The sequence below is a fragment of the Dryobates pubescens genome, chromosome Z (assembly GCF_014839835.1).
Source record: "Dryobates pubescens isolate bDryPub1 chromosome Z, bDryPub1.pri, whole genome shotgun sequence".
Classification (NCBI taxonomy): domain Eukaryota; kingdom Metazoa; phylum Chordata; class Aves; order Piciformes; family Picidae; genus Dryobates; species Dryobates pubescens.
The window spans coordinates 62,881,185-62,905,545 of record NC_071657.1 but is presented as its reverse complement, the minus strand read 5'-3'; the positions used below and the strand labels follow the sequence as shown (position 1 = coordinate 62,905,545).

General features: G+C 42.9%; 1 protein-coding gene across 1 annotated transcript in view; it reads right to left on the bottom strand.

The window, feature by feature from the left end:
- The window catches only part of ADAMTS6 (ADAM metallopeptidase with thrombospondin type 1 motif 6), a 182,615-nt gene that overhangs the window by 139,646 nt on the left and 18,608 nt on the right, over positions 1-24,361 (bottom strand). Inside the window, exons 4-6 of the mRNA XM_054178600.1 lie at positions 21,092-21,303; positions 20,496-20,579; positions 19,853-19,998 (exon numbers count right to left, since the gene is read on the bottom strand). Of these exons, the coding sequence (XP_054034575.1) occupies positions 19,853-19,998; positions 20,496-20,579; positions 21,092-21,303 (442 nt within the window). The remainder of the gene's footprint in view (positions 1-19,852; positions 19,999-20,495; positions 20,580-21,091; positions 21,304-24,361) is intronic.

The following is a 24,361-nucleotide window of genomic DNA, read 5'->3' as shown; positions in this document are numbered from 1 at the left end:
AAGGACTGCCTCCTTTCATGCCATGATGGAACCAAACTCCACAAAACCTGCAACATGTCATTAATGTCGATTAGCAGTACTAGAGAGCTCATGTAAGGATGGATCAAATCTTGGGAGCCTGCATAATAAAATTCTCTACATTCATTTTGGGCAGGGAGAAAGAAATTATAACCTCTCCAGCATAGCTCCCACAGAACAGCAGCCCTACAAGCAGGAGAAAGAAACACATAGCCATTATCTGCTTTGTCATGTTCCTGAACAAATGAAGTATTTCCAAAACAAACCAAAAGTTATCAACAAGCCATGTGACCAGCACAGATGCCTGTATCTTAAGCAAGCTTATAGAAAAAAAATGCAGAAATTACAGCTATGTTATATATTCTCCTGAGTTTCAGCGTCAAAATAGATTGTGGTGGTTTGGCCCTTGCCTGGAGGCCTGATGCCCACCAAAGCCGCTCTATCGCCCCACCTCTAAAGTGGACAGGGGGAGAGGGGGAAAAAATATAACAAAAGCCAGTAATATGATAGGAGCAATTTTAATAACACTAATAAGCAAACAGCAATAGACCATGCAGAAGCAAAAAGCAGAGATGTCAGTCTCTACTTCCCATCAGCAGGACAATGGTTGGTCTCGGGAAGCAGGGCTCTCTAAGCTTGGTGGTTACTTGGAAGGATAGATGCCATGGACGAATCCCCCCCACTTCCTTCTTTCACTTCATTCTTCTATCTGAGCTGACATCATATTGTATGGAATACCTCTTTGGCCACTCTGGGTCACCTGGCTCAGCCACGTCCCCTCCCAAGATCTTGCCCACCCCTCAATGTATTCTTGGGGCAAGGAAATGTTGAAAGGATGCAGCCTGGATACTTATTCAACAGTAGCCAAAACACTGCTGTGTTATCAACTACTGCTGCAAAACACAGCACTAGAAAGATGTGTGAGGAGAATTAACTCCAGCTCAGTCACAGTATCACTAAGGTTGGAAGAGACCCCAAGGATCATCGAGTCCAACCTGCTTCCACAGACCCCACGACTAGACCATGGCACCAAGTGCCACGTCCAATCTCCTCTTGAACACCTCCAGGGATGGTGAATCCACCACCTCCCTGGGCAGCCCATTCCAATGACAAATGACTCGCTCGGTGAAGAACTTTCTCCTCACCTTGAGTCTAAACCTCCCCTGGCGCAGCTTGAGACTGTGTCCCCTTGTTCTGGTGCTGGTTGCCTGGGAGAAGAGACCAACCCCTTCCTGGCTACAACCACCTTTCAGGTAGTTGTAGAGGGCAATGAGGTCACCCCTGAGCCTTTCTTCTCCCAACTAAAACCCAACACACACTACACTCCAGTCCAACCCAATACACACTACCACATGTATACACAGTGCTAGGCCCTGGCCATGCACATGCATCAGCTTTTGGATATCTCCACAGAGTTCAGGGACTACTTTGCTATAGTTTTGAAATACTATAAATGTCTTGGAATTTGGCTAAGTGCATGAGTAGATGATTAATGACCAGTGATCTAAGAAAGACAATCGCTCCTGCAGCATTAAAAGACATGTTTTATTCACACTGTTGATAATGTTGTAAATGTTCATTTGTATTAGCTCAGACAGTAAAAATACAGCTAGAAAAGGCCAAATAGTCTGAAGGACAAACAGTTTCAAATCTAGAAATAAGTGAAAGATAAAGCATAAAAAAGCCAGAAATTGTTGCACTTGGTGAATATATTCCTATTTGGAGTATTCTCAAGTGCTACAGCTCACTTGGGTCAATGTGGCAGCAGCTGAAAACAAACAATGGTAAGAAGAATTGAAATACAGCACACGGAATAGCAAATCTATGCAAGATTTTATAGTCATTAAAGGTGTTTACAATTTTGCATTTTAATTCTTTACAGTTACCCTATCATTCCTTGACATGCTGTTGCAAAATAAATGGTTTGATAAGAATTTCAGTTAATTCTCAGAGTTATCTCAAGATTTGTATTTCACCAACTGTATTTTGCAGTGTTTACTTCATACAATAAAGACTGTGAAACATAGATCTTTAGAAAACTATCAGTTAAGAAAATAATTGAGAAACACAGGTGGTAATTTGATTCTGAATATACCATACATAAACAGATGTCATTTCACAGAATCACAGAATGTTAGGGGTTGGAAAGGACCTCAAAAGATCATTCAGTCCAATCCCCCTGCAGAGCAGGATCACCTTAAGTAAGATCATCCAAGCAGGTTTTCAATGTCTCCGGAGAAAGAGACACCACAACCTCTCTGGGCAGCCTGTTGTGGTGCTCTGTCATCCTCAGAGTGAAAAAGCTTTTCCTTATGTTTATGTGGAACTTCCCATGCTCCAGCTTGCTCCAACTGCCCCTTGTCCTATCACTGGACACCACTGAGAAGAGCCTAGCTCCATCCTGACACTCACCCTTCATATATTTATAAACATTAATGATGTCACCTCTCAGTTTCTTCTTCTCCAAGTTAAATAGACTCAGCTCCTTCAGCCTTTCCTCATAAGGGGAATGTTCTACTCCCTTAATCATTTTTGTGGCTTTGTGCTGGACTGTGTCAAGAAGTATCCTGTCCTTGAACTGAAGGGCCCAGAACTGGACACAATATTCAATATGTGGCCTCATGAGGGCAGAGAAGAGGGCAAGGAAAACCTCTCTTGACCTACCAACCATACCCCTTCTAATACACCCCAAGATGCCAATGGCCCTCTTAGCAACAAGACCACATTGCTGGCTTACGGTTGTTCTTCGGTCCACCAGGACACACAGGCCCCTTTCCCCTGCACTGGTCTCCAACAGGTCAGTCCTCCACCTGTACTGGTACATGGTGTTATTCTTTCCCAGATGCAAGACTCTACACTTGTCTTCATTGTATTTCACTAAATTTCTCCCCACCCAATTCTCCAGCCTGTCTAGGTCTTGCTGAATGGCAGCACAACCCATGGTGTGTCAGCCATACCTCCCAGTTTTGTGTCATCAGCAAACTTGCTCACAGTGCTCTTTGCCTTGTTGAAGAATATATCGAATAGTACTGGTCTTTCACCAGATTTCTTACTAATTAAAACTCTTTGAGTTGAAGACAAAGGGGGTTGATTTCATTTGAGTTTAAAGCAAGATTTTACCTGTTGTTTAGCAGATCTAATTTGATAATCAATTTCAATACTAATTAACCAAACAGATTGTCAGGCCAGCACATCAATTGCAAAATATTCAAGTATGGAATTTTAACTTTGGATTTTTTACATACCACCATCATCCAGTTCTGTAAGAATTTTAATAGCCTTTAAAGCTATTAAAATTCAGCTATAACCACAGGCATGAACTACAACACATTTCTTTACTTGGGACAATTCTGTAATATCCTCTGCTCCTGCCTATTCATTCACACCTGCTCTTAGACAGGAAATTTTCCAGACATTTCCTTTCAAGTGTCCTTCTTTGCTGGAAATTCACTAAAAAAAGCAAGCAAGCAAAAGGAAAAAAAAATAACCTGTAAGTAATGCTAACACCTTTGGAAAGCAGTTTTAACACACTGAAAATATTTTAAAATTAGACTGAAGTTATCTGTGCATAGTGGGAGTTTACAAAAGCAGTGAATTTAACATAGTTAGTACAACTTCAGAAAAAACATCATCACTAATTAAGAACCTTTGACATTCGTGCACCTGACTTCATTAAATCACATTTTAAAGCTCAAAGTATTTCCAAAAGTTATTAAGGAACATGGACAAACAGTGTTTACTGAAGACTTTGCCAGACTGTTCCCATAATTAAAATAAAAAAGCTATGAACTCAAATAGACATGTCATCCAGATTCTACTGGAATAATGAGCATGCAGCCATTGACCTCAAAGCATAAATCACACCATTTGTTAGTGTAAACTAGCAGAATCCGAAAAATACTCAATACCAAAATTAAATGGATATTATGTTGCCACTAATTTACAACCTGTCTCCTAATTAAAAGCACATTTTTAATGTATTCTTACATATAAGAAATTGTTTTTAAATTGTAGCCATAAAGTTGAGCAAAATGGCCCAGACTGATGTTTAAAACAAGGAAACATGTGTGGTGAGAGACAGAATTTATGCAACAGATTGCAGATAAGATGCAAAATTGGTGAAAAGCCAGGGTAGAAATTGGCCTAAATATGTTTCTCTGGATTATTAGGAATGAGAAGCACAGCTACTAACTTCCACATGCATTATTCTGCCAGTCATTGTAAACTGTGAAAACAATAACAGCCCTGATATTAGGATTCTACTTGGACTACTAAGAAAAAGATAACATTAGATATTTTTAAACAAGTCTATGTTCTTTACAAAAGAAAGAAAAATATGACATTTCAAATTGCTAGAAAGCCCTTTCTCACATATCTAGCCAAGCAGTAACTAAATGTTTTAACAGATATCCCAACTATTACCACCAAACATTTCCTGGAAAAACTATCATTTGAATAGTTTTATGACCCTTTGTGCAACTCAGAAGATAAATGTCTGGAGAAGAAAAAAGAGGGGGAAAGGGGAAATAGAGCATACAAAAGTACTTTTCATTGATTTCTTTTTCCTTTTGTAGTAAGTTTAGTGTGTAAAAGGAAAAGTTTTCTTTGTAAACTACAGAGGGCATTGATATACCATTACTATCAACAGGAAATGTATTTTTATTTTTTTTATTTACCCCAGTGCATTTTTACCTGTGAAAAGTTTCACTGCCTCATGCAGAGAAAGATTTCAACTAGGGGTGGTAAGGAGTTGCACTTTATGTGCTCACAGACCACACAATGTGCTCACATTGAGCACATACATTATGTGCTCACAGCTCATACAACCATAGAATTGTTTAGGGTTGGAAGGGAACTCAAGGATCATCTAGTTCCAACCCCCCTGTCATGGGCAAGGACACCTCACACTAAATCAGGTAGGCCACAGCCACATCCAGCCTGGCCTTAAAAACCTCCATGGATGGGGCTTCCACCACCTCCCTGGGCAACCTGTTTCAGTGTCTCACCACCCTCATGGTGAAGAATTTCTTCCTAACATCCAATCTGAATCTACCCATTTCTAGTTTTGTTCCGCTCCCTCTAGTATACATAGAATAAACCAGGTTGGAAGAGACCTTCAAGATCATCGCGTCCAACCCATCAACCAATCCAACACCACCCAAACGTCTAACCCACGGCACCAAGCACCCCATCAAGTCTTCTCCTGAAAACCTCCAATGATGGCGACTCCACCACCTCCCCAGGCAGCCCATTCCAATGGGCAATCACTCTTTCTGTATAGAACTTTTTCCTAACATCTAGCCTAAACCTCCCCTGGTGCAGCCTGAGACTGTGTCCTCTTGTCCTGGTACTGGCCGCCTGGGAGAAGAGACCAACATCCGTCTGTCTACAACCTCCCTTCAAGTAGTTGTAGAGAGTAATAAGGTCACCCCTGAGTCTCCTCTTCTCCAGGCTAAGCAACCCCAGCTCCCTCAGCCTCTCCTCATAGGGCTTATGTTCCAGTCTTAATCATTACCTAACACCCTAAAAAGACCCTCACCAGCTTTCTTGTAGGACCCCTCCAGATACTGGAAAGCCACAATAAGGTCTTCTCAAAGCCTTCTCTTCTCCGGACTGAATAGCCCCAACTCCCTCAGTCTGTCCTCTTATGAGAGGTGCTCCAGCCCTCTATTAATCCTCATGGCCCTTCTCTGGACACGTTCCAGCACATCCATATCTTTCTCGCACTCTGAAGTTTTCTGGTTCAGGAAACCATTCCACTCAGTGAACACATCTTAAGAGATGTTTGTGGGATTACACTCAAAATTTCTTTCTTCTCACTGAGATAGGAGAATGTTAATTGTCCTTTTACTCAATATTAAGCATGTCAATCTACAAAAAAAACACAAAACTTAAAAAGAAAAGGGAAGAAAAAAAAAAAAAAGCCACAAACAACAAAGATAACAGCTTTCAGAAGCTTGAAGCCTGCAGCCAGAGCATGAAAATCTGAGCTTTATCCCACAACACTGGTCACTCTTCTGGACTTGGTATTAAACACATTTTGAAAACATTTTGTCCATCTGGAATGGATCAGGTAAACTGGGTATACCTTACACCTTTTCCATCCTTCCACCCTCAAATTTTATAAACTAAATCAGAATACACATCTAACTGACCAACTGTAAACAAAGAGTCAGTTAACGGCATCAGAAGTTTAACAGCTTATTTATGGATTAGGAAACATTCCACTCACAGAATATACTTGTTAATTAGCTGCAAATCACCTTCTGATTGACATTTGCCAGGCAATAAATAATTCTTCAGATCCGCATTCTAGGTGCTTCATTGTTCCATGTGAGCTCCCTCAAATTCCTCAGAGTCTATCCGATTCCTTTCAGCTACAAAATCTAGGAATAAATTTTAAAGATCTAATTTGCACTAACCTTGTTCCTCTAAAACCTCCCACAGAAATTGCATTCAGGATGGGAAAACTGAACATTTCTGGCCTTATTCTGAGGTAACAAATTAAACCACGCATTTACATGTGTAACTTTCACAGAAATGGTAATTATGTAATGTGCCAACCACTTCTATTAATTTCCAACTGTCTAACATGTTTCTCTATCACATGTGTTATCCAACTTTACTTCCTACCATCCCGCCTGGTGGATGTGGGGAGGCCTGTGGATGTAGTCTACCTGGACCTCAGCAAGGCCTTTGACACCGTTCCCCATAGCAAACTCCTGGCCAAGCTGTCAGCCCATGGCTTGGATGGGAGCACACTGAGATGGGTTAGGAACTGGCTGGAGGGCCAAGCCCAGAGAGTGGTAGTGAATGGTGCCACATCCAGCTGGCAGCCAGTCACCAGTGGTGTGCCCCAGGGATCAGTACTGGGCCCCTTGCTCTTTAACATCTTTATTGATGATCTGGACGAGGGCATCGAGTCCATCATCAGTAAATTTGCTGACGACACCAAGCTGGGGGCAGGAGTTGATCTGCTGGAGGGTAGAGAGGCTCTGCAGAGGGACCTCGACAGGCTGGGCAGATGGGCAGAGTCCAATGGCATGAGATTGAACACATCCAAGTGCCGGGTTCTGCACATTGGCCACAGCAACCCCATGCAGAGCTACAGGCTGGGGTCAGAGTGGCTGGAAAGCAGTCAGGCTGAGAGGGACCTGGGGGTGCTGGTCGACGGTAGACTGAACATGAGCCTGCAATGTGCCCAGGCAGCTAAGAGGGCCAATGGCATCCTGGCCTGCATCAGGAACAGTGTGGCCAGCAGGAGCAGGGAGGTCATTCTGCCCCTGTACACTGCACTGGTTAGGCCGCACCTCGAGTACTGTGTCCAGTTCTGGGCCCCTCAGTTTAGGAAGGATGTTGACTTGCTGGAACGAGTCCAGAGAAGAGCAACAAAGTTGGTGAGGGGTTTGGAACATAAGCCCTACGAGGAGAGGCTGAGGGAGCTGGGGTTGCTTAGCCTGGAGAAGAGGAGACTGAGGGGTGACCTTATTACTCTCTACAACTACCTGAAGGGAGGTTGTAGACAGACGGATGTTGGTCTCTTCTCCCAGGCAAGCAGTACCAGAACAAGAGGACACAGTCTCAGGCTGCGCCAGGGGAGATACAGGCTGGATGTTAGAAAAAAGTTCTATACAGAAAGAGTGATTGCACATTGGAATGGGCTGCCTGGGGAGGTGGTGGAGTCACCATCACTGGAGGTTTTTAGGAGAAGACTTGACGGGGTACTTGGTGCTGTGGGTTAGTTGCTTGGGCGGAGCTGGATTGGTTGATGGGTTGGACGCGATGATCTTGAAGGTCTCTTCCAACCTGGTTTATTCTATGTATTCTATGTATTCTATGTATTCTATTTCACAGCCTACCATCTCTCAGCTCACAAGAAGATATGCAGAAAATTGATAAGAGAAATCTTTGTATATGGTTTTCCCCTACATTTAGGGCTTGCAATCTGGGTACATAGATCTAGACCTGTATGTATCTAAAGCAAATCATCTACAAACAGAGACCTTGTATTGCTGTAATGGCTCAGTTGTTACGGTGCATCTGTCAGCTACAAATTCTCCTTTGTCATTATCAGGGTAGTCATTCCAGAGAATATGCCTTAGGATAGTGAAGACTCACAAAATCATTTTGACACAAGAGTAAGAATACAAGAAATGTGGTACTGGTACTATATCAAGCAACAAAATGTTTTTGTTAGGGGGTCAGTTGCAGGTCTCTAAAGAAGAGTGTAAGTAACTTATCATATATAGAAATACTGGTACAAATAGTCCTATTGTGCAAAGCACCATACAAACAACACCACATACCCTACAACCCTCAGTCTACTGTAGCAGAGTTCTAGTACATTTCAAGTTTGTTTGGCTGTTTTTTTCCCAAATACATAATTTTTAATATGCGGGTAAAATTTTTCACTTACACCCCTCAAATCTCTGGGAAAGGGGGAAAAAAAAAAAAGAGTATGAAGAATTTGTGATGTTGTTTGGAAAGTGGGCACCTAGCATTTTAGTCTGCAGAGAAGGACATTAAGGGCAATACACATATATATATATATCAGCTTTTCAACTATCTGTCTCAGAAAACTAATCTTATAGACAGTCTCCAGAACACTAAGTTAATGGACAATCTTATGAATTTTGCACACAAAAGAAAAAAAGATAAGGGAAACCACCTCCTGTCATGGGCCTCAATTTCTGCAAGGAAAGGCTACATAAAAAACAATGATGAAAACTGCCCAATGCACTAAAAGTCACGAAGATAAGAAGGAAAGCGCTATAACTGGTATCAGAATTACTTTTTAAAATCAGAGCTATACACATTAATGGAGGAAGAAACCACAGGATAAGGATTGAAGACAGGGCTACATGGGAACAGAAACACTTTGGATGTCCAGATTTGTTGGCAAAGGCTAGGAAATTGTCCTGACACAGAACATGAAAGTGACTTGTATAGATAAGAAACCTTTGTAACAAGAAGCCCAGAAAAGTAAGTGGAAAAGTGCCTCAGGAAAGCAGCATAACAATCTTGGACCTGCAGGAGGCAAGGAACATGCAGAGTCCTGGCTGGTCCTTCCTCACTAACACATGTTTTGCCAATGTCACACAATCTCTTTAAGTGTGTAAGGTTTCAAATGTTTCTCTGTTAAAGATGTGTATCTCTGAGTTCCTTTAAAGATGCATGCACACACACAGAGGCTTGTCAACTTCCTCCTGAAACTACCCTCTCTCTACAGGCTGTTTGGTACAGCTTTTACTTGATGTAGTGACACACCAGGAGGTAAATTAACAGCTGTGGATCTTCCCTGCCAACAGGAAGACTCAAAGTTTGGGAACTCAGTCACAACTGCAATTTGGGAAAGCAGCTATTTAGCACCCAGGCAAATCAAACTAACCATCTTGAGCTACATAGAAAAGTAACACTATAGAATTCTCTGGGTATAAAAGAAGGGGGACAAAAATGAATTTTTAAAAACTTTAGTGTCTCTTTCTCCACCTCTGCTGCAAAGGGTAACCTAGAATGCAGCCCTCTGGCCTCTGCTGATGTGTGCAGGCACACAAGCCAAGGAATAGTTTTGTTCATGATGTATATGCTTGCAAGTTCAACAAGATACTTGCTGAGGTGTTCCATCATAGACTCACAGAGTAGTTTGGGCTGAAAGGGACCTTCAATGTTCATCTAGTCCAACCCACTCACCCTGCCCCTGCAGTCAGCAGGGACGTCTGCAACTAGAGCAGGTAACCTAGCATCCCAGACAACCTGACCTGGAATTGTGCAAGGGATGGGACCTTTCTGGGCAACCCAGGCCAGGGTCTCACCACTCTTGGTAGAAAAAAATTCTTACTTGTATCTTATCTAGGATTCCTAATAAGATCAAGGGAAGGAAGTAATTGAAATGGAAGAAAAGTGACTAAGTATTCTTAAAAAATAAGTCTCAACATCATAGTGTACATTCTGACCTCTGAAGTTCTGTGTTTTTAAAGTAAACTATGGAGCCTTTATTTCTTTACGTTTTGGGGGGGGGGGGGGGGGGGGAAGGAAATGGCAATCAATGAAGGTAAAAAAAAAAAAAATCAACAAATAAACAAGAACTAACTTCAAAAAGGCAAATAGCTACTTCTACACCAGGGGTAGCATGTACAAGCAAGAATATGCAGATACTCTCAAAACTCTTAAAATGATAAATCTGAAAACCTGACATACTAAAAAATTATACTATCATATCTGTGATGTAGGAATACAGGAACCAAATGCAAAGACTACTTTTTGTCTACCAAAGGACTTTAGATAAAAGAATCATTGGCACTTTTCTCCTCGTTTCATTAATTAGTAATATGAAATAATTTTAAGACTATGTTTATCTAAAGTGAAAGTCACTTCATGGAACAAAGACATTGTTTTAATGGCATTACACTAATAACTTTGTAATTAAAATCTATCTGCTTAATGTTTTATCTGTACCAAGAACACTATTTGGGAAATTACAAGATAAAATATTTAAAACTCTGAGACATTAATACAGTCTCTCATTAAAACAAAAATACAGATGAAATTTTAAAGAGTGAGCACTATACAAAAAAACCCAGTGTCATTGTTTTACAACATTAACTCAGTCACAATCTTATCTTAAAGTAAGTTAACCACTTAAGACTCAGCAAATACAAACAGAAGTTCTGCAAATTACAGGTCACAACATTAATAGATGAGGAGCAAGCAACTGATGTCGTTTACTTGGACCTAAGCAAAGCCTTCAACACTGTCCTGCACCACATCCTGGGTCTCCAAACTGGTGAAACATGGGTTTGATGGGTGGACCACTAGAGGGATAAAGAACTGGCTTGATGGCCACACCCAAAGAGTGGCTGTCAATGGGTCCCAGTGGAGGCCAGTGACAAGCAGAGTCTCTCAGGCATCAGTCCTGGGACCAGTCTTGTTCAACAAGACCCAAGCCACTCTCCATCATTTTCCTCCAGTCCTGGCTCACCGGTGAGGTCCCAGATGACTGGAAACTGGCCACTGTAGTCCCCATCCACAAGAAGGGTCGGATGGAGGAACCTAGAAACTCCAGGCCAATCAGCCTGACCTCAGTGCCTGGGAAAGTGATGGAGCAGATTATCCTGGCAGCAATAACTGCGCACCTGAAGGACGGCCAAGGGCTCAGGTCCAGCCAACATGGATTTAGGAGGGGCAGGTCCTGCCTCTCCAACCTGATCTCCTTCTATGACCCATCTGGTGGATGTGGGGAGGCCTGTGGATGTGGTCTACCTGGACTTCAGCAAGGCCTTTGATACCATCCCCCACAGCAAACTGCTGACTATGACCATGAGCTGTCAGCTCATGGTATGGACCGCAGCACTCTGTGCTGGGTTAGGAACTTGCTGGAGGGCTGATCCCAGAGAGTGGTGGTGAATGGTGCCACATCCGGCTGGCGGCCAGTCACCAGTGGCGTCCCCCAGGGACCAGTGCTGGGCCCCATCCTGTTCAGTATCTTCATTGATGATCTGGATGAGGGGATTGAGTCAGTCATCAGCAAATTTGCAGATGACACCAAGTTAGGAACAGATGTTGGTCAGTTAGAGGGTAGAAAGGCTCTGCAGAGGGGCCTTGACCGACTGGACAGATGGGCAGAGTCCAATGGCATAGCATTCAACAAGTCCAAGTGCCAGGTGCTGCACTTTGGCCACGGCAACCCCATGCAGAGGGACACAGTCTCAAGCTGTGCCAGGGGAAGTTTAGGCTTGAGGTGAAGAGAAAGTTCTTCACCGAGAGAGTCATTATTCATTGGAATGGGCTGCCTGGGGAGGTGGTGGATTCACCATCCCTGGAGGTGTTCAAGAGGAGATTGGACGTGGCACTTGGTGCCATGGTCTAGTCATGGGGTTTGTGGTGTCAGGTTGGACTCGATGATCCTCGAGGTCTCTTCCAACTTTGGCGATACTGTAACATCTTTGTCAGGGACATGGACAGTGGCATTGAGTGCACCCTCAGTAAGTTTGCTGATGACACCAAGCTGTGTGGTGCAGCAGACACGCTGGAGGGAAGGGATGCCATCCAGAGGGACCTTCACAAGCTGGAGAGGTGGGCACAAGCCAAAGACCAAGTGCAGTGTGGCCAGCAGGTCAAGGGAGGTGATTCTCCCCCTCTACTCAGCTCTGGTCAGACCCCACCTGGAGTACTGCCACCAGTTCTGGAGCCCCTATTACAAGAGGGATATGGACATGCTGGAACGTGTCCAGAGAAGGGCCACGAGGATGATCAGAGGGCTGGAGCAGCTCTCCTGTGAGGACAGACTGAAAGAGTTGGGGCTGTTCAGTCTGGAGAAGAGAAGGCTCTGAGGTGACCTTCTTGTGGCCTTCCAGTATCTGAAGGCGGCCTACCAGAAGGCTGGGGAGGGACTTGTTAGGATATCAGGTAGTGATAGGACTAGGGGGAATGGAATGAAGCTGGAGGTGGGAAGATTCAGTCTGGATGTGAGGAAGAAGTTGTTCACTGTGAACGGTGAAGCCCTGGAATGGGTTGTCCAGGGAGGTGGTTGAGGCCCCATCCCTGAAGGTGTTTAAGACCAGGCTGGATGAGGCTCTGGCCAGCCTGATCTAGTGTGGGGTGTCCCTGCCCATGGTAGGGGGGTTGGAACTAGATGATCCTTGTGGTCCCTTCCAATCCTGACTGAGTCTATGATTCTATGAAATTAATAAAAGAATGCAAAAACATTTTAATACACAAAGGAGTACTACCAATGTCCTGAATGACTGCAGTTCTTGTTACACAAAATCACAAAGACTCTCTAATAAGCCTTCTGTAAAGGCCTATTACCCATCCTTGGGTTTCCATTCTAAGAAGGTATGTAATTCTTAACAGTTTCAGGGATGTTCACAAGTTCCCCAGTGAAAATGAAGGAAGATGCTTCTGCTGACAACAGTATCAGGACATGTTCCTGCTATTTATCATTCAGTCTGGTATCATTAAAGAAACTAACCTGGTTTCAACATTCACTTTTAGCAAGTTGGGAATGGACATTATTTTAATTATCATGTTTGCACAAGTAGTATTTTCATCACCACAGTTTTGCTCTCTGGATTGGGAATCACTCTTACTTGGAACAGCCTCTTATATGGCTTATTATTCATTACCTGTGAAAAAATTTTCTCCAATCTGCTACCCACTGCAAGGTGCCTGCAGGACCACAACAAAGAAGCACATACACCAGGCACACTGAACACAGGCAGTCTCTCATTCAAAGACTAGTGGCTTAGCAGGCATGGTAACAAAACCATGGAACTCAGCACATTAGCTTGACATACCCCCATGCCTGTAAAGCAACCTGGGTTTTAGCACAAAGCTAGTTTATGGTACAAAAGTCTCTCTGTATTGGTCCAGCAGACATCCTTGAGGGATTATGATGCACCTTAATACTGCAGGTTTTTTCCCCAGATCAGAGAATGTAATCTTTGAGAGTATTAAGGTAGAAAAGCTATGCACTGCTAAGAAAAGCTGAGGTACAGTCTTTAATTTGCAGAGATGAAGACAGTGTCTCCTTTTCTTTACAACTTTGTCCCATAATTCAGATTAAAGATTGTTGTAACTGCAAACTTGAATACTCATCTGGGACTGGGTAATATTTTCAAATATATCAATTACTCACCGGAAAACCTGGTTTTGATCAACACAAAACTATTAATAATGTTGAAGTGAAACTTTCCTACTTCACATAAAATAATAATACACACAATGACCAAAAATGGCTGTCATGTCAAATTCAATGAAAATCTAATTACCCCATACAAAGCAGAGCAGCATCAGTGGGACAGATTCAAGAAACTGTATTCAAAACACTATTACAATGGATACAAAAATAACTTAGTATTCAGTTGTATAGATTCAAATTCCTTCAGAGAGAAGTTGTTAATACAGATCTCTCCAATATGTTAGGAAATTATAGCACTGAAGGCATACCCTTTCACAGGATCACAGGATGTTAGAGGTTAGAAGAGACCTCTGGAGATCGAGTACAACCCCCTGCCAGAGCAGGACAGGTTGCACAGGAATGCATACAGATGGGTCTTGAAAGTCTCCACAGAAGGACACTCCACAACCTCCCTGGGCAGCCTGTTCCAGTGCTCTGTAACCCTAACAGTGAAGAAGTTCCTCCTCATGTTGAGGTAGAACCTCCTCTGCTATAGTTTATATCCATTACCCTTTGTCCTGTCCCAGGGTGCAACTGAGAAGAGCCTGTCCCCTCTCTCTTGACACCAGCCCTCATATATTTATAAACATTTATCAAATCTGCCCTCAGTCTTCTTTTCTCCAGACTGAACAGCCCCAGGTCTCTCATCCTCTCCTCATGGAGCACATGCTCCAGTCCCTGAATCATCCTGGTCACCCTCCACTGGACTCTCTTAAGTAGATCCCTGTCCCTCCTGAACTGGGGAGCCCAAAACTGGATGCAGCATTCCAGGTGTGATTCACCAGTATTAACTCTGTCTCATCAGGTTAGAGAAACAAACTAGAATGCACACAAGTGTGTTACCATGTCAGTAATTAGACTTCAAGTTAATGGATTGCAGCAGTTTTAGGCTATGCCTTTAAAAGTTACGTTGCAAATTGCAAGCAGAAAAGTAGAAAAATATGAATAATTCACTATTGAGTGTAAAAGGAAAACAAAAGATTATTCTAAACAAATTCATTGGGTAAAAAGTATGGGATGGATGCAGATGTACCCCAACAATCTTTCACACTTCACTTCCATTCTCATTCCTTTTCTTTTCTGGTCTGGCTGTTCTGCTGGGGAGATAATAACCACTTCTGGCTGGCCTTGAGAAGAGATAAGAACACTAACATTTCTTCTTTGAACTAACATTCCTTCCTCAGAACTCCCCTTCTCTTCTGTTACACCAGGGAGGCGGGGGGGAGGAAAGAAAGGGGAAGGGAGGCTTGGTGGGGGGCAGTGGAGCAGCTTCCCTGCTTCTCTGGGGAACCCAGAGGGAGTACAGGGTGGTTTCCATGCTAATTTCAAATTGTAAATATCTGTATAATATTGTAAATTCTATGCATTTTTTACATACTCATTGCATTCCATTGTAGAGTGTAGTTTTTGCTTGTAAATACAGCTTCCATTTGCTTCCAACTGAGTTAGTCGTCCTTAGTTAATGTGAGATCGAGTCCAACCTACCATCCAATACTATCTTATCAATTAAACCATGGCACAAAGTGCCCCATCAACACTCTTCCTAAATACCTCCAGTGATGCTGACTCCACCACCTCCCCAGGCAGCCCATTTCAATGGGCAATCACTCTTTCCACGAAGAACTTCTTCCTAATATCCAGCCTAAACCTCCCCTGGCGCAGCCTGAGACTGTGTCCTCTTGTTCTGGTGCTGGTTGCCTGGGAGGAGAGACCAATCCCCACCTGGCTACAACCTCCCTTCAGGTAATTGTAGACAGCAAGAAGGTCTCCTTTCAGCTTCCTCTTCTCCAGGCTAAACAACCCCAGCTCACTCAGCCTCTCCTCATAGGGCTCGTGCACCAAAACCCTCGCCATCTTTGCTGCCCTCCTCTGGATACATTCCGGCAACTCAACATCTTTCCTAAACTGAGGGGCCCAGAACTGGACACAGGACTCAAGGTGTGGCCTAACCAGTGCACAGTACAGGGGCATAATGACTTCCCTGCTCCTGCTGGCCACACTATTCCTAATGCAGGCCAGGATGCCATTGGCCTTCTTGGCCACCTGGGCACACTGCTGGATCATGTTCAGCCTACTATCAACCAGTAACCCCAGGTCCCTTTCTGTTTGGTAGCTCTCCATCCACTCTGACCCCAGCCTGTAGCACTGCATGGGGTTGTGGCCATTGTGTCAAACCCAGCACTTAGATGCGTTGGACTCTGCCCATCTGTCCAGCCTGTCAAGGTCCCTCTGCAGAGTTCTCCTACCCTCTAACACATCAACTCCTGCCCCCCAGCTTCATGCCATCTGCAATCCCCTTGTCCAGGTCATCAATAAAGATATTGAACAGGATGGGGCCCAACATTGATCCATGGGGCACACCACTAGTGACTGGCTGCCAGCTGGATGTGATACCAGTTGCCACCATTCTCTGCGCTCAGCTCTCCAGCCAGTTCCTAACCCAGCAAAGAGTGCTACTGTCCAAGCCATGGGCTGAGTTTGGCCAGGAGTTTGCTGTGGGGGACGGCATCAAAGGCCTTGCTGAGGTCCAGGTAGACTACATCCACAGCCTCCCCCACTTTCACAAGGTGGCTCACCTGATCATAGAAGGAGATCAGGTTGGTCAGGCAGGACCTGCCCTTCCTAAATCCATGCTGGCTGGGCCTGATCCCTTGGCCATCCTCTAAGTGCTGTGTGATTGCACTCAAGATGACCTGTTCCACAGTCTTGCCTGGCACTGAGGTCAGGCTGACAGGTCTGGAATTACCTGGCTCATCCAACTGGCCCTTCTTGTGGATGGGCGTCACGCTGGCCAGCTTCCAGTCTTGTGGGACCTCTCCAGTGAGCCAGGACTGTTGAAAAATGATGGGCAGCTCATCTGCCAGCTCTCTCAGCACCCTAGGATGGATCCCATCCAGTCCCATAGACTTGTGGGGATTCAAGAGGGTGAGCAGGTTTCTAACTACTTCCTCCTGGATCACAGGGGAACTACACTGCTCCCTGACTCCATCTGCCAGCTCAGAAGGCCAGTTGTCTGGAAGACAACCTATCCTGCTATTAAAAATTGAGGCTAAGAAGGTGTTAAGTACCTCTGCCTTTTCCTCATCTTTAGTTATAATATTCCCTTCTATGTCCACTAAGGAGTGGAGGTTGTCCTTGCCCTTCCTCTTGCCATTAATAGATTTGTAGAAGGATTTTTTGTTGTCCTTCACAGCAGTGGCCAGTCTAAGCTCTAAATAGGCTTTTGCCTCTCTGATTTTTTTCCTATATGACCTAGCAACATCCTTAAACACTTCATGGGTAACCTCTCCTTCCTTCCAAAGATGATACACCCTTTTTTCCCTTCATTCGTTCAGAAGTTCATTACCCATCCAGGCTGACCGTCTGCCCCGGCAGCTCATCTTCCGGCACATTGGCACAGCCTGTTCCTGCACCTTCAAGATTACCCTCTTGAAGTAGGTCCAGCCCTCCTGGACACCTTTTTTTTTAAGGGCTATCTCCCAAGGTACCTTCTGAGTTAGTTCCCTAAGTAACCTGAAGTCTGCTCTCCAGAAGTCCAGAGTGGAGGTTTTGTTGCTGCCCCTCTTAGCTTGTCTGCATATTGAAAACTCAATTATTTCATGGTCACTGGACCCCAGACAACCTCTGACCACCACATCTCCCACCAGTCCTTCTCTGTTTGTAAAAAGAAGGTCAAGCAATGCCCCTGGTGGGCTCAGACAGCAGCTGGGATAAGAAGCTGTCCTCCATACACTCTAAAGAGCTTCTAAACTGTCTCTCTTCTGCTGTGTTAAGTTCCCAGCACATATCAGGCAGGTTCAAATCGCCCGTAAGAACAAGGTCTGGTGATCTTGAGACAGCCTGTAGCTGCCTATAGAATAATTCATCAACTTCTTCATCCTGGTTGGGTGGTCTATAACAGACTCCAACCAGGATGTCAGCCTTGCTGGTCTTCCCTCTAATTTTCTCCCACAGGCATTTCACCTGTGGGAAACCTCAACCCACCACGTGGATTTACATGTTTATGTCAATATAAATTTATCTTTATTCATTATGACCTTAAAAAAGAAATATCCTTTCTTCACATATGCTGATACATTTCATTAGTAAGAGCCAGGATGGCTGCCAGTTTCAGTAAAAATCTGATCCATTCAAAATTATTAGTGTAGCCCTTGGGATTATTTTTAGGAACTACAATTAGTATAGCAAAAACAAATACAAGCATTCTACCACGAATGCACACGTAATTTAACTTAAAAGTTCAGTGATACTTTACAAACACAGGTATTACAAGCCCACAGACACTACACTGAGGCAATCTGTTGCCTTAAAACATAGGGATAGGCTTGGAAGTATAAACTTCTTAGAAGTAAACTCACAAGTTATTTCTATAATTTATGTTTACTTTAAAAGACAACACACACAAGTCCTAAAGAGACTCTGCAACATACTTATATAATTACTAAATGCCTGCAATGAAGAATAAAATAAGTGCTTAGCATGTACTGCTTCCTGCTGAAAAATAAATTAAAATAAAAGTAATTTTCAATAGGTAATCACGTGTTCTAGAAACTTGCTTCTTTTAAGACCTGCAAGTTAGCAGTCACTTCAGCCTTCATCTGGAACACAAAACTGTTCAGAGCTATGCTGGGAACACCCTATCAGTAGAGGGAAGACAGTACAGAATATACAGTAATAAAAGTTACTAAAGCACAAAAGTGAAAGAAAATTAATAACTGGGCTTTGCAGTGCCAGAGTAACAGTAAAAAGCCAACAAGTTACTCAGCTGTGCAGTTTATGCATATATACTGGGGGTTCAACTGATGCAAACACCACCTACAGATTACACTTTTTACTCACTGACTAAACGATACCAGTAAAAGCTTGATAGGTAGAGCAGCTGTAAAGATGTATTTAATTTCACAGGTGAGTAGCCCCAGTGAGGGAATCACTAGGGAACTGAATGCAAAAAACTCAGCATAAACAAAGCCTTTGTGAAAACTCAGTATATTAGAATGTAACTGTATTTTATTTTTATTAGATATTTTAATATTATTTTTAAACTTCTTGGAATGTAACAGCTGTCTAAATCACTCTGGGATTTAGTCATTCCAATTGTTACCATATAGTATTAATGAACACATGTAACAATTACATTTACAGTATGAATGCAAACATGCACAGACGTGATTATTACCTTTCCTTTCCTCTCAAAACAAAATTTGTTGTTTATATGGAACAAAACCAAGTGAAATCCTCCACCCGCAAGAAAACACCTTTTACACAAAATTCCCAAAAATACTCAAAAATTTTCTGCAGTGAGCACAATTATTCCACAAACAAGTTACATAGGCAGTAAAGAATCTGTCCTGGGAAGCAGAAGCTCTAATAAGAACATCATTCCGATTTAGTGCTGCTGTACCTGCTTCTATTTAAACAAAACAGAAAAGAATAGTGTTCTTAAAACAATGGGGAAACTGGCCTCCTAATAAAGTACACTTTTCTGCCTCTAACTGATGAGGACCAACAGGAGAAAATTTACCAGGATTTCAAGATTACAGTGCAAGCTTTGTTAAATTTATCACAGTGATTGTGGAACAGAAGGAAACAAATGGGTTCACATACAGGCTTTTAAGCTGCCTATTAAAACTGTCAGTTCTCATCTTAATTAAGCATAATAAACCAAAACAGCTATAAAGTAGATTTTCATGTTCCCTGAAACCGCAAGAACCTGGTTTTCAGTAGAAATACTATTACAGTAGTTGAGGTTCTAGCTTGAAAATCTTATTAAGACCACCATATATATGGTTAGCAAAATGTTTTCCAAACTGTTTGTTGTTTTTTTTTTTTTTCTCCATAATCTTAATACATTCTTTTCAAGTGCAGAAGTATAAAATATTCAATAGGACCCATCTGTTATACTGGAATACTCTGCATTGGCAATCGCAAATTGACAATAACACCAGGAGCGAGTCATCTGCAGATCTTACTTTTCCAAATTCTTGATGTACAGTCGAATGGTCTGATGTATTTAAGACAAGCCATCTACTAGTTTTAGTCCTCTTAAAATTACCTACTGATTACATTACTCTACAACTAGCCTACATATATGCAAGGTAAGAACACAAAAGCTACAGAAATAAAACAAAATAAACACAATACTTATAATGATCATACCTAGTAATAAGAACCGCATTATCATGGTGGGCAATCCCATTTTCTGGAATGGTGTTTCCATCACTTTGGTGGGAGAGAATGGATTTCTGCCACTTACAGAAGCTATCGAGGGACTTGTCTGCATGGTGGTTTATCTCCAAGTTTGGCTGCAATACAACATGCATACCAGAAATGTTCCAAACAAATTACTAAGGTCAGTTGTTAAGCCTTTTGAAAGCTAAAAGGGGACTATAATTATAAGCAGTGGTTTCTAGGAATAAATTCTTCTTGCCAAATTTTATCTCCGTGACATCTGACCCCAAGTTCAGAAGTGCATTACTGAACATTCTTTCTGCTCCAACTTTAGTAATGATTATGGGAAAAAAAAATCAGAATATCAAAATAAAGATCTAGAAAGAAAACTGACATCTCCTGACATCCCCAAAGGTGTATTAATATTCACCTGAATTAAGAACAGGTATCTTTGAGATGATACATGAGGAATATTCCTTTGAACTGTTTCATCTTGATTAAAGTACTCAAAAAATTACAAGTACTCATACTGAGATGCAGCCATTTCAAGCAATAATTAAATGAAATCTAAATTAAACAGCAACATGACTTGTATTTCAGGGATATAAAGCTTTAGCACAACATGTCTTACCTGATCTTCAGTGAGGACAATTAAACGTGTCACTATAATATTCACAACGTTTCCTAGACTGGAATCACGATAAAGTTTGGCAACCTGACCTCCAGAAAATAAGAAAAGGCACAAAGTCAGACAAGAAACACTATTTGCTTTCTAAATGTTTAAAAATTAACCTGTTTTCTCACTCAATGTAATTTCATAATTATCATTATCACCTGAGTAAGAGTTCTTTTCAGACTGAAAAACAACCATTCAGTTTAACAAGTTTCTTGTGCCACAGTTATCTAATCTCTTTATACTTTGTTTCGTAATTCATCTAGCACAAGAAGCATTTAGACTGACAAATTAAACACACCAGAACTGTACAATCTAAATATAATCACAGGAATTTTAAATTAGTAACAATTTAGAAGTGAATACAGCATACTTGTCAAAAAAGCATACTACATTTTTCCCACAATACTAACATTTGCTGTATTTCAACTATTAATTCCTGCAAGATGTTATGTATTTTCAAGTACTATTCATTCATAAATAAATATTTTACAGTTGCTTTATCATTTCAGTACATATATATTGTTATGAACACAGAGAGGGATGAAACTTACAATATTCATTACACTCAAAATGTAGTGTTCAATGTCTTTGCGACCATGGTATCCCACCATCATTTTGTCTGCTACTACCAGTGTTTCCACAAACCGTTCAAGGCTTACTGATCTCTTCTGTCGACTGTGACTACTTAATGTCTCATTGACTGGAAGTGAAGTTGGAAAAGCAGATGCATCACTCATCCACCAAGGGTTTCTTGTGAGGTCTTCTACGAATCAAAATAATTAAACACATCAGAGGGGTCACTAGTAACACTCATTCAAATGCAACTGTTCTATTTTGAAATTACCATCTTCGAGCTTCTAAATAGAACTCTTTCTTGAAGCAAAGAAAAAAAAAGACTTATTACATATCCTTTTTTTATTATTTTTTTTTTATTATTATTATTTTACAATACCTGAGATAATGGAAAACCAATTCTAAGTTTTAATATTTTCAACTCAGCTTGACTTCAGATAATAAATCATCAATCTTCTCTTTTCTCCGATTTGGCACACTTATGTTAATAGTAAAGATTAGTTAAACACAAGTACAGATCAGAATTTTAACAAGAACAAGACAGCTATAACATATGGAAAGAACATACCGGAAATCAAAAATTCAAAACTAAATTAAAAGGTATCAAAATATACTAAGGAATTAAAAATGCTGACAAAGCACTAAAAGGGACTTTTATCATAGAATCACAGAACTGTTTCAGTTGGAAAAGATCATCACAGTTTCACAGTATCACCAAGGTTGGAAGAGACCTCGAGGATCATCGAGTCCAACCTGACACCACAGACCTCATGACTAGACCATGGCACCAAGTGCCACATCCAATCTCCTCTTGAACACCTCCAGGGATGGTGAATCCACCACCTCCCCGGGCAGCCCATTCCAATGAATAATGACTCGCTCAGTGAAGAACTTTCTCTTCACCTTGAGCCTAAACTTCCCCTGGCACAGCTTGAGACTGTGTCCCCTTGTTCTGGTGCTGGTTGCCTGGGAGAAGAGACCAACCCCTTCATGTCTACAACCACCTTTCAGGTAGTTGTAGAGGGCAATGAGGTCACCCCTGAGCTTCCTCTTCTCCAGGCTAAACAATCCCAGCTCCCTCAGCCTCTCCTTATAGGGCTTGTACTCAAGGCCTCTCACCAGCCTCATTGGCCTTCTCTGGACACATTCAAGTGTCTCAATGTCCTTCTTAAACTGAGGGGCCCAGAACTGGACACAGGACTCAAGGTGCGGCCTAACCAATGCGGAGTACAGGGGCACAATGACTTCCCTGCTCCTGCTGGCCACACTATTCCTAATGCAGGCCAGGATGCCATTGGCCTTCTTGGCCACCTGGGCACACTGCTGGCTCATGTTTAGGCGGCTGTCAATCAGCATCCCCAGGTCCCTCTCCGTTTGGCAGCTCTCCAGCCACTCTGACCCCAGCCTCTAGCTCTGCATGGGGTTGCCGTGGCCAAAGTGCAGCACCCGGCACTTGGACTTGTTGAATGACATCCCGTTGGACTCTGCCCATCTGTCCAGTTGGTCGAGGTCCCTCTGCAGAGCCCTTCCACCCTCTAACTCACTAACATCTGTTCCTAACTTGGTGTCATCTGCAAATTTGCTGATGACTGACTCAATCCCCTCATCCAGATCATCAATGAAGATACTGAACAGGATGCGGCCCAGCACTGATCCCTGGGGGACGCCACTGGTGACTGGCCACCAGCTGGATGTGGCACCATTCACCACCACTCTCTGGGCTCAGCCAACTGTAGACCGAACATCACAGACATTAAGCCATGGCGCCAAATGCCATGTCACTATGTGTTTTTCAATTCCTCCAAGAGGTGACTCCATCACCTCCCTGGGCTGCCTGTTCCAATACCAAACCACTCTTTCACTAAATTTTTTTTTTCCTAATATCCAATCTGAAGCTCCCTTGGCACACCTTGAGGTGATTTCCTCTTGTCCTTTAGTTGATTCTAGGGAGAAGATGCCAACACCTACCTCACCAGAGCCTCCTTTTTAGATAGTTGTAGAGATCAATGAGGTCTCCCCTCAGACTCCTCCAGGCTAAACAATCCCAGTTCCTTCAGGTGGTGCTCATTAGACTTGTTCTCCAGGCCCTTCATCAGCTTTATTGTCCTTCTCTGAACACACTCCATCACTGCAATATCCTCCTCGTAGTGAGTGGCCCAAAATGGACCACAGTATTCAAGGTCCAGCCAATTGCTTCCCTACCCTTGCTGGTCACAGGATACAGGCCAATATGCCATTGGCCTTCTTGGCCACCTAAGCACAGCACACTGGTGGCTCATATTCAGTTGGCCGTCAACCAGCACCCCCACATCCATTTTTGCCAGACAGCTATTCAGACACTCTTCCCCAAATCTGTAGCATTGCATGGGGTTGTTGTGATGCAAGTACAGGACCCACCACTTGGCCTTGTTAAACCTCACACAGTTGGTATCAGACTATTGATCCAGAGTCCAGATCCCTCTGCAAAGCCTGCCTACCTCTGAGCAGATCAACACTCCTACTCAGTTTAATATCATCTGCAAACTTAGAGGGTACTCTCGATCTCCTCAAGATATTAAACACAAGTGGTCCCAGTAATGAGCCCTGGAGAACACCACTTATGACTGGCTGCCAACTGGGTGTAACTCCATTCATCAACACTCCTTGAGCCTGGCCATCCAGCCAGTTTTTAACCCAGTGAAGCATCCACCCATCCAAGCCGTGTGCAGTTGGTGTCTCCAGGCAGACGCTACAGAAGACACTACCAAATGCTTACTACATTCCACATAACATCCACAGCCTTTCCCTCATCCACTAAGCAGATCACCTGGTCACAGAAGAAGATCAAGTTCACCAAGCCCTTCATGAGTCCATGCTGACTAGCCCTGATCACCTGGTTGTTCTGCACATGCTGCATAATGGCACTTAATGATGGTCTTCTCCATGATCTTCCCTCACACCAAGGTCAAACTGACAGGACTGTAGTTCCCCAGGTCTTCCTACCAGCCCTTCTTGCAAACAGACATCACATTTGCAACCTCCAGTCAGCTGGGACAACCCCAGTTACTCAGAACTGCTGAGAAATGACACAAAGTGGCTTTGTGAGCATTCCCATCAGTTCTCTTAGTACCCTGAGGTGTATGCCATCCACCTCCATAGTCTTGCGTGAGTCTAAGTGGTGCAGCAGGTCACATCTTCTCTTGCACTACTGGGTCTTCATTCTGCTCCCCATCCTTCTAGCTCAGAGGGCTGGGTATCCAGCAAATGAT